This window comes from Elaeis guineensis, chromosome 6 (assembly GCF_000442705.2).
Source record: "Elaeis guineensis isolate ETL-2024a chromosome 6, EG11, whole genome shotgun sequence".
NCBI classification, from domain to species: domain Eukaryota; kingdom Viridiplantae; phylum Streptophyta; class Magnoliopsida; order Arecales; family Arecaceae; genus Elaeis; species Elaeis guineensis.
In genome coordinates this window covers 130,333,896-130,344,723 of record NC_025998.2, presented here as the reverse complement: position 1 = coordinate 130,344,723, position 10,828 = coordinate 130,333,896, and the positions used below count along the sequence as shown (strand labels likewise).

Genomic DNA, 10,828 nt, shown 5'->3' with positions numbered 1-10,828 from the left:
CAAGAGATAAGTCAATTTCCACTATAATTTTTTAGTTTCTACAACCACCATCAAAGATGGAATTGCTAGTTGAACATTTGGCAAACAATCAATTCAAGGAAAATGCAAATATCAAAATTGGATCCATATATCTAATGATTTATCATATGAAAAGCCTTTCCTCATACTTGTTTTCCAGATTTACATTAAAAAAACAAGAACCAACAATAAAGTCAGATCATGCAGAGATGGTTAATGTTTAAAGCAGACTATCTATAGAGATCAACATCGAGGTACAGAACTAGATTGCTGGTTCTTTTTCAGTCTTCAAACAATGTCAAGTTCATTATACATACAGTTCTGCGGTAGAGGAATCAGATCCTCTCTTCAGATTGACCACTAAGCTACTAAAATACACCATAATTTTTTTTTTTGGGACATGAATCAACTTTGCAAACAGGCATTGTTGTCTCAGAAGATGTCCATATCACAACAAATCCACCATGACATCCAACATCCACTGTACTTACATAAATCTTGCTTCGGCTTTCACTGAAACACACAGCACAAGTTGGGACATTCTTCCTTCCATCCTTCTTCATCCCAGAATTTAAATTTCTTAATCTTTTGGCAATTTGAAGCCTAACCATTACTAATGAAAGCATAGCAGAAGCTCCAAATCTGAAGTGCTTGAGCCTTTGTACCTATCACATTCTAAATCTCGCATGAAACATTGGAGGAATTCCTGAAAATCTTACATTTAATTTTCTTTGGCTTCAAGAAGCATCTCCACGGCTTTCTTCATCTTCGGCCGCTTCGCTGGCGTATTCTCAGTGCAGAGCATTGCAACCTTCAAAACTGCTAGCATTTGTTTCCTCCAAGCAAATGAGACAGTACTTAGCCTTGCATCCATGATCTGTTCTGGGGCCTCACCCCTTCCTGATGCATTATGGACCCATTTCACCAGATCTATCCCTTCTCCAAAGGCCTCATCAACTGGTAATCGCGATGTTAGGATCTCAAGTAACACTACTCCAAAGCTATAAACGTTCCCTGGCACTGTGACTTGCATTGTGTACGCATATTCTGATGGAAAGAGATGGATGGTAAACAAAAATGTTAGTGCTACACATCTTTTAGGCTCAGTATATGGAGAGAATGGAAAGAAATAAAAGTTTACCTGGAGGAATATAACCAAAGGAGCCAGCCACCGCACTGATACTTGCAGTTCCTTTAGATGGATCCAAGAGCTTGGATATCTCTATCTCCCCAATCAGAGCACTGGAATTGGCATCAAGAAAAATGTTACCAGATGATATATCCAAATGGATAATGGCAGTGTGGTGAAGGTAAGCTAATCCTTCGGCAACTCCGATAGCAATGGACAGCCTTCTTGGCCAATCAGGCTCCAATTCAGTGCCGGTGGTGTTGTGAAGAAGTTGTGCCAGAGTTCCATTAGGCATGTGATGGTGAAGCAAAAGAGCGACATCCTCGTAGATCACATAACCAATAGGCCTCATCAGATTGGCATGGCAAAGATTTCCAAGCCTTTCGAGCTCTCTTATCATTTTATTCTGGTGGTGAACAACTGTTCTATCGACAGATTTCAACTTCTTTACCGAAAGAACAAGTCCTGATGGCATAACTACCTTATAGGTGGTACTAAATGTCGCATTGCTCAGTTTATTTGAATCCTTCAAGGTCGCTTTGACAGCACAGTCGAAATCAATGGCTTGCTTCAAGCTATCGATAAAGACATTCCCAGCAGTTATTTGTGGAGGAGTCACAACTACTTCCCCTGCAACCATGGTACCCTTGGCATCCATCTCTTGTCTCTCCCTCAGCATGAACAAGCTGACAACAACCGATACCGTAGTGAAAACAGTCAAACCAGATCCAACAACAGCTAATATGATTTTGTAGGACACCTTGTGGTCATCGGAATCATCAACCGAACTGAAATAGTCCCCGCAATTAAAATCCAATGGATCACCACATAGGTCCTTATTTCCTGAAAAACTTGAACGAGGGCTCTTCTGAAATGGACCAAAGATTGGTATCTGCCCAGAGAGATGATTGTTTGAGAAATTAACTTCTATCAAACTAAGCATGCCTTTGAGTTCAGATGGAATGTCTCCAGACAGTTGATTGTTGGAGACATCCAAGGAAACCAGCTTGTCAAGCCTTCCCAGCTCCTGAGGCAATGGCCCTCTGAAATGATTGAAGCTAAGATTTAGAGCTATCTGCAAGTTCTTAATCTTGCCAATCTCAGGTGGGATCTTACCAGTCAGGTAGTTACTGCCCATATGCAGCTCGAGCAGCCTTATGCAGTTGCCAATTCCCCGAGGTATCTCCCCACTGATAGAGTTATGATCCAGAAGTAGGAATTGCAACCTTGACATGTCGCAGAGGTCTTCCGGTAGGCTTCCTTTGAATCGGTTAAAGCTCAGATCAAGCTTGCTAAGGTTCCTGCACCTGAGGATGGACTTGGGGAACTCACCGGTGAGAATGTTATCCGAGACAATGAACTCTTGGAGGTTCTTCAGCTCTCCTAGTTTCTCAGGTATGGTCCCTGTGAAGCTATTGGAGGCTAAATTCAGAAGTGTGAGGTTGGAGCACTGCGCAAACTCTGGAACAATCTCTCCAGAGAGGTGATTGTTGTCTGCCTCAAAGTATGTAAGACTACTAACATTGCCAATTGATACAGGAATGCTTCCAACAAGCCTATTATTTCCGATTCGAAGACTCGATAGGCCTTGACAGTTCCCTACCGATGCCGGAAGGCTACCATTCAATCTGTTCACAGTCAGCACCAAAACTTGCAGCTTCCCTGACATAAAAATGCTCTCAGGAATCACTCCTTCGAGCAGGTTGGAGTGGAGGTTCAGCACCTCCAGCTGAGAAACAGAGCCCAGATTGTTGGGAATCACACCAACCAAACTATTCTCATAAGCCGAAAAGACCCTCAGATCAGTTAGGCTGCCAACCCAATCAGGAATGGAACCACTAAGATTGTTCCCAGAGATCTGGAGCTCCTGCAGCCTCTCTAAATACTTGAACTCATCAGGTATTTCACCCGAGAGCAAGTTGTTAGAAAGATTTAATGATTTGAGGTTTCTGATACGGCCTAAAGAAGAGGGAATCCAATTCTCAAACTTGTTCATGGACAAATCAAGGAACTCGAGCAGAGCTAAGTTTCCAAAAGAAGAAGGAATGGATCCATGAAAGGAATTGCTGGAAAGATCCAACCGCTTCAGCGACAAGAGCTCGGAGATGAGGGAGATGTTACCTCGGAGGCCGAGGCGAGGGAGGTCGAGCGCCACCACGGTCTGGTTCGAGCCAGCGCAGGTGACGCCGCGCCAGGAGCAGTAGGTGCTTGGGCTGTTGGGGTCCCAATCCACCACCATCAGCTCTCTCTGGAGAGCCACCATGGTGGGGAGATCCTGGAGCTGGCCGGCGGCCGGCCGGGGCCGGCTTCCACATAGAAGACTAACCACAAGAAGAACAAAGCAGCAGCAAAGGGAAGCCATTGCGCCACCTTCTTTCCTCTATCTTCTTTTATTCCGATCGAGAAACCACCTTGCACTTCCTGCTTCAAGGATTACGTCTCCAATCCCCCACATCAGATCTTCTGCTGGAGGCCCATTGTCTCATATCAACCTGCTCTTTTACCATGAAGAGGTGATTTTTTTCCCTCAAATCCAAAGCATGTAACAGAGATATTTACATCCTTTAACAAAATGACAGCAGCTGGAGTTTGGTGGAGGAGTGAAGCATACCAGAAAAGAACTCCTGGCACCTTCCTTTTAACTCCTGGGCATAGCTAACAGCAAGCTTTGCAACGTTGACACATACAAGAGAGGAAGAAGAGATGATGGAGGAGTTATTGAAGGAGACCTGAAGCCTTAATTGGGAGGGGCAGCCAGTTCTTTTGCAGCGACATCACAGAAGTCTCGTTTGGCAGTAGTAGTTGGGTCATGGGTGGAGCAGCAGCAGCACAGCAGTACACAATTTGGCCTGCTACAGCTGACATGACCTTCCCCTCTCCTCTCTCCTCTCTCCTCTCTCCTCTCTCCCTCTCCCGTTTTTTTTTTTTTTCCTCTTGTTTTTAAGGAATTAATTAAATATTTTCGGATACTTTTATCCATTGGGAGGGGTTTAATTTGGTCCAAAAGTTGGAAATGAACAGCAGATGTCAGAATTCTAGTGCTCCACGCCATGAGTACGTCATTTGACTCCCGTCAGAGCCAAGAATATTTTTAAGTCTAATAACGTTGGATTAGCGTGTGTGCTGCCAATGGGTCCGGGAGTTTTAAAAGGCTGATAGCGTGGGTGGCAACCGCGGTGGGTGACCGTTACGGGGACAAGGCTGGAGTTGGAGATATTCCCCGGATCTCGGCCAATGGATGACCGAGATAACGTAACGCACAAATGCTTTAGAACCCTGCAGGCGAGCCTTTGTAAAAAAATTCTCTTTGCTTACAATTGGAATAAGGGCGTGTTCCCTAGCTGAATGATTCAGTGACTGGAGTGTCTTTTTTTGGGGGGCTTTTTGCTTTTTTCGGTTTTTTGGGGGCTTTTTGTTGAAGTCCAAAGCATAGCCCTCCTCAGATTCTGAGTTTCAGAATCCCACAAGTGAGGCCTGTATGTTGTTAAGAATTAGATGATGTATCTTTTAAAGCATTGGTTACAAGTTATGTATCATATAAATAGTAAAATAAATATCAGTGAGTAATTCTAGACTAACATGGAAGAACAAAATTAATGGTAAAGAAGTAGGGGATGGACCACAAAGAGTCTTTAGATCACTAACCTTAACTGTTGAAGTTATTTATCTACTTTCATGCTAGTTTACCACTAATCTGTTGGCCTTACTGGCAATGAATGTACATGTAATTTTTAGAATTGATGAGGTGAATATTGAACTGATATATATGCTATTCCTGTTTATTTGTGAAATAAAGAACAATGGATGAATGGACCATAATTGTACCGTACAACTTAGGGGTAATAACAAAAACAAGTACGTCTGGGGATATATTAGTCCTCCCATGATGTGAGTGAAATCATACCAAGCACATGTTGTTAGGTTGTTTGATGACAGTTTGAATATTACTATCTCATTTAAAGCATCCATCTTTTGATAGACAAAGCTTGTATGTTGGACCTAGGTTATGTGGGTACATTTTTCTAGCCTTTTCTTGAGGGTCACGCCTATCTTTTGGCTTTACTATATCAGAACATTGGACTCTGGTTGGAAAGACTGCCCCCTAGCTTTATATCCAGATTTTTGTCCTTGAAACCAGGAACTTAAATATTTCTTTTTTGGTGCTTCCATAGGCCCTACATCAGAGAGATCAAAGGTCTTGATGCACCTGGTCTGCACTTAGGATTCCAAGAGCCACCTCTGCTCCTCTGTTTGTGGTCAGCTAATTTTCAGAGCTATTGGCTTGCTTCTTGTTTCCTATGTGTTTTGATTTCCAAGGCAAGCATCATGACATTGTGTGCGTTTGGCCAGTTTCTAATGCCAAGATTTGTTGGGTTGCTACATATTATGGAAGAAAGAGAATTGCCCTTCAGAGGATGGATGTTATCAGATACTGCAATGGCATCCATTAACATGATGCCCTCTTTTATTAGCAAAATATATTAGGTAACTTGCAACAGTTAATCGAACTTGTCTGGATATTAACTAGTTTCTTAAGATTTTTCTCATAATTCCGCTGATTAAGATTTGTTTCAACAAAATCCTGGTGATAAACAGTGTAATCGGAATTCAAATGCAACATACACCATATGTTCAAAAAGTTTGCAGACTTATCACAAGCCAGGGCAGCAGCAATATATTATTCCCCATAAGTTGGTGGTTTAGATTTTTTTTTTTTTAAATAAAGAAATTAAAGTTGTTATGAGAGTTTTAAGTTGTTCACTTGATAACTTGGTTCTCCAGCTTGCCTACAAAAACTTCACTGGAGCTTGAAAAATGAATTATATAAATAAAACAATAAATATAGTGGTGATTTTTTTTTTCCAGAATTTAATAATCCTCTTCCTCACTCACACCAGCTGCTGGGCCATAGCGAGGCCGAGATGTACTTGTATATGCTCATGCAAATGTACACGTAAAACACTACATACAGGAGAGGGAGTGAAACCTTTTTTTCCCAACGTTATCACACTTCAACAGCTTTTGATTAAGAGCATGGAGCAGGACAGCTCTAGTTGTGGATGGATGGACCCTCCCTGGCTGTCTTGGTACTCTCATAAAGGAAAAGTTAGCAGGTTCGTTGATCCAGATCAATAATGAATGGGGGACTGGATGTTTAGAGAGACAAGAAGGAGAGGATTTTGCTTTAGGGTTCGTGGACTGTCCTACGACTTAGAAACAAGAAGGCCCTCATTGCTTTAAATTTCGCTCCATGTTGTCAAGGAATCTCCAGAGACCGTTCATAACTAGCGGACCGATCTATTTTCTCGTCCTTTTTATTTGATAAATTCAAAGAATTACACCATTATAACATAATCAGTTGTAGAATCCCATAGTTCCGTATGATTAGCTATATGAAATGCCATCCAATCTACTAGGCGTTAGCCTTTCTGTAGATATTTACACCATCTCTGCACTGTTTGCCCGTCCCTTTCATTACACATTGCTCTTTCAAAATACAAACTAAGAGTCGTCAGTTAATATTTCTCTTACTTTTCTTCGGATCTTACTGCTGCTTATTTCTATTCTTTTATGGGGCATTTGATTGAAGAGAGTTGGGGCGAAATTGGTATGGAATGGATGATTCTCAATCCAACTATTTGATTGGAAGAAGTCTTATTCTGATTGCCATTTCAGAATGAAAATGATCTAATTTATCTAAAACTCAATTCTACTTTTTTTTTTCTAAAAATTTAAATTTTCATTCTAATTCTGATTTTGATTCCGATCACAGATCAAACACTTCAGGAGATTTAGCTATTTTAATTCTAGTTCCAATCCATTTTGATTCCATTTTGATTCCAATTCCGATTCCGATCTGAATCAAATATTTCAGACCCCAACTCTCTCCAACCAAATACCCTTTAGGGGGTGTTTCGTTCACAATGAAATAGATTGGAATCAAATTGGAATGATCAAATCTCCCAAACATTTGGTTCGGGACTAAAATCGGAACGAAAATTTAATTTCTTAGAAAAAGTAGGGATTGAGTTTTAAGTATATTGAGCCATTCCTATTTATCCCAGAGTCGGAATCGGAATCGAAATGAAACTCCTCCAACCACATGGTTGAATGAAAATCCTATCCTTCTTTTCAGATCCTAACTTCCCTCAATCAAACTTAATATTTTCCATGAGTAACCAATTTATGGTTTGTTGTCCTTGTTAATGTTGGTTTTCTTCGGTTATTATCATCAGTCATTAGGCGCATGGTGCAGAAAATTATAGCATAACCTTTTTCTTTTGGATGAAACCAGCTGGAGCTGTCACCTTTTTGCCTTTTGTGCTGTGTAAAATGTTTGTACCGAAATGTTGACCCTCTGAAGGTCTTGGAAGGACAACTTCATGTTGTAGGTGATGCGGTGGTTTGTACTAAGGTGGATCAACATGTGGGAGTGCAAGCTGGTCCAAATGCGATTAGGTTGCAATTGATTTTTTTTTTTTGGGTACAATTAGGTTATATTTGATAGAAATGGAGTCATTGGGCAGAATTTGCGGCTTTGGGGCAGCGAATGCTCACTGCCACTAGCTCTTATGCAATCACCACAGCCATCAAAAGAGTCTTTTGAGATGATGGAGCATGGTGGGTCATAATGGTTGTACTTTTTACTGATTGCAGATTATTATTCAATAAGCATCATGATGAGAAAGCCTTGAAGCAAAGGTTACTGCTGATTACTCTCTATTGTTGCATGCAAAAGCTAGACCCTGTGAAAAAATAATTCAAGGCTTATAACCAGGCATCAAGAAACTCCGAGAAGCTGCTTTGCTGCCCTCTGTGGCTGGTCTTTGTTCCAAGAATATTAGAGTGAGCATAAAATAAAATAATAAAAAAAATCATCTCAATGCACTGTGCTCACACAAGTTAAAGTGACCCCAAAAGTCCTCTGAAATATATTATCAAAAATGCACTGAGCGGTGATCATGAAGAGAAAACTTTCAGAGAACCACCAAGAAGTCCGCCTTACCTAAACAAACAACCAAAGGATCGCAAGCTCACGGCATGCTCCACCATTTTCATCACCATTTGTTTTCTTTTCTTCTCTTTCTTTTCCAAATCATCAGTTCCAGCATCAGCACTCCAATGATCTAAAACCCAGGAATCAGGCCCATTTGTTCCCCCTGATAAAATTTGGCAAGACATTGGCAACTACTCTCTCTCTCTCTCTCTCCTCTTTTTTCTTTTTTTTTCGTTTTTTTTCTTTTTCTTTTTTTTTTTGCCTGAAAGAAGAGAAATGGGCAACTTTTAAAAACTGAACAGGCTGGAAAGGAGAGGAAATACAGGTCCTTTTGGCCTTGTGCACTGACAAATGTGTAGCCTCTGATCAAATAAGCATATCCTCAGTGAATATACCTATTACTTCTTGCAATTCATTAAGCAGCTGCATTTTGAATGAAGACCAGAGACACATGAAAATAAAATAGAAAGGAACAGCGATGAACCAAAAAGGAAAAAGGAAAAGGAAGATATGCATATATAGAAGACAGCCAAAGACAAAGCATCACGGGTGTCACACTGACATCTGGAATTTGTTCATGGGAGCACAGACTTCGTAAGAAAAAAAACAGCAAAGGCCACATCTTCTCAAAAGAAAAGTAACATTATAACAGAAGCATGTTCCGAGATTCCTTTCTGCTTGTTGTACAAATGTTACAAAGTCCTTACCAATTGTTTTTCAGGACTTGAAGATAAATTACACCAAAATTTGATGCCTTCCTCTGGCAGAGATTGATTAGAAAGATGATGCCACATTTGCTTTTCAGCAGCTGTCTTTTCAAGCAAACTTCAGTCACCTGTCAATATCACATACTACTTTAGCCTGTAGCCCATTAAAATTTCATATGATCAGAATTGGACATGTAAAATATGAAGTGCCTGGCAACACAGTCATCTTACAGGTTGTTATTTCTTAAACAGCAGAGAAAAAAGAGCGAACTTGAAGAAGCTTATGTTCTTCGTAAATGTTTGTATAGGCACTAAATTTCTGTATTTTGAAATGGATCGCGCCATATGTATCCGTAAATAATTGGCAGAGCATTCAAATTGTTTCTAGAAGATCACAGAGCTCCCATTGCCACTAAATCAATTCATTCTCACAAACCTGAACATAAGGAACATGAAATACAAGATCTTTCTGATCCCATTTAAAAAGAAATTAAGGTAACAAGACTAGAAGATCTGATATCCTAACAAGAAGTGACAGAGTTCTATTACCGTCTCATTTGGTACTTAGTCAGCTTTAGGCCTTCAGCACTTGAATAGCCTGCAAATCAAAGATACAAGCCATTGCCAGAAAACCACCACCCAACTCAAACTCTAGGGTTTGGGTTCAGGTCTCGGTCCAAAAATCCCCTTAAAAATCTCTTTCTGCCTCTGATAGACAGCTTTGTCATGCTCAGCAAGCAGCTGCAGTTCTCTCACAATAGCCTTGTCTTCTGGAGCAAATTTTCTGGCCTTTTGAAAGTCCTCCCTGGCAGCATCAGTTTGACCAAGTTGTGCTCTGGCTTTTCCTCGTCTGTATGATGCTTTCACATTGTTTTCATCTTCTGATAATACCTGAAAGCCCATTGCACTTGATAAACTTAGTGAAATCACAGATTTATCTCACCATGACATCTGTTGACATGGATTTCTTTATGCTAAAAGACATTCATACAAAAGAAGATGCTCTAAACGTCAATAGCAACAAAACTCTAATCAGTGCACAACATTATACACATGTAACTTTTCAAGATCAAGACAGCCTTTATGGAAAGAACAACTAAAATAGCACAACCCTCAGATGCCCTACTTAGAGAGCAGAATGAAAACCATTCTTTCATTCTTACAGAGTGGTGCCAAAATACTTTATATAACCAGCCAACACCAGCATTCGAGAATCAAAACAATCTTGTAAAATAGGCAACAAGGTCGAAAAGAAAACTATAAAAGATTGATGTTTCATGATAGAATCATAAATTTTGTAAACTTCGTATATTTCCTTCCTCATAAGGTATATAAGAAAAAAAGGAAACCAAGTTCTAAAAGATTACGGCAGCCAATATGAAGAAGTTTACCACACTGGGGGTTCACTCCTATTAAAGTTCACACCCTCAATAGATATGGATTTTCCAATTCCAATCTTACAACTTCATCAAGGTTTATGTAAGTCTGCTCCTCTTCCAAACCCTACCGAGGCCTTTTCTAGTTTTTACTTGCACAAGCTCAATGAGTTCTTCATCACTTCAAACCCTTTAGAGTAACTTGTAAGCTTCCTTGAATTCTAATTTATCATTCCAGTTTTGTTTGTCACATGCATGATTCAATATTCATAGCTTTGCAAAACCTAGTGCATATGTCTGTGCTCACCTTATTGTTCAACATTCCCACAAAGCATATTTAGTTTAACATCAAAAAACAAACTTTGTCCCATATACATGTGGTCAACCTATTGGTTTCATGGTATGCTTTTTTGAATTTTGAGAACAATTTGCAACAAGTTGGTATATTTTTTTGAATTTTGAGAATAATTTGCAACAAGTTTCCAACATGATGTCAACCCTCGACAATTTGTACAAAATGCTTGAAAATAAAATTACCTTATGCCACTGCTCCATGGGAGTAGAGAAGAACTCTTGTTTTAGGACTAGTGAGTGGATTTTA

At 40.1% G+C, this 10,828-nt stretch overlaps 1 protein-coding gene and 1 long non-coding RNA gene across 2 annotated transcripts; both read right to left on the bottom strand.

Annotated features, from left to right (window-relative positions):
* Nucleotides 1–231: 231 nt before the first annotated feature.
* Nucleotides 232–4,084, bottom strand: LOC105046514 (leucine-rich repeat receptor-like tyrosine-protein kinase PXC3). The gene is made up of 3 exons (XM_019851126.3): nt 3,759–4,084; nt 1,160–3,639; nt 232–1,065 (listed from the first exon to the last, which is right to left on the bottom strand). Exons 2-3 carry the CDS (start codon nt 3,507–3,509, stop codon nt 740–742), a joined length of 2,676 nt encoding a protein of 891 aa, XP_019706685.2. The 5' UTR covers nt 3,510–3,639; nt 3,759–4,084; the 3' UTR covers nt 232–739.
* Nucleotides 4,085–8,765: 4,681 nt separating this feature from the next.
* LOC140858618 (uncharacterized) lies at nt 8,766–9,394 on the bottom strand. Its single transcript, XR_012142219.1, has 2 exons — nt 9,083–9,394; nt 8,766–8,979 (listed from the first exon to the last, which is right to left on the bottom strand). It is a non-coding gene; the product is annotated as an uncharacterized lncRNA (long non-coding RNA).
* Nucleotides 9,395–10,828: the final 1,434 nt, after the last annotated feature.

Bases quoted from the DNA above. Each gene is read 5' to 3' on its own strand.
- LOC105046514 (XM_019851126.3), bottom strand. From the start codon at position 3,509: ATGGCTTCCCTTTGCTGCTGCTTTGTTCTTCTTGTGGTTAGTCTTCTA. The intron at 1,066-1,159 runs GTAAACTTTTAT...TCTTTCCATCAG, and splicing joins CTTTGGTTATATTCCTCCAG to AATATGCGTACACAATGCAA.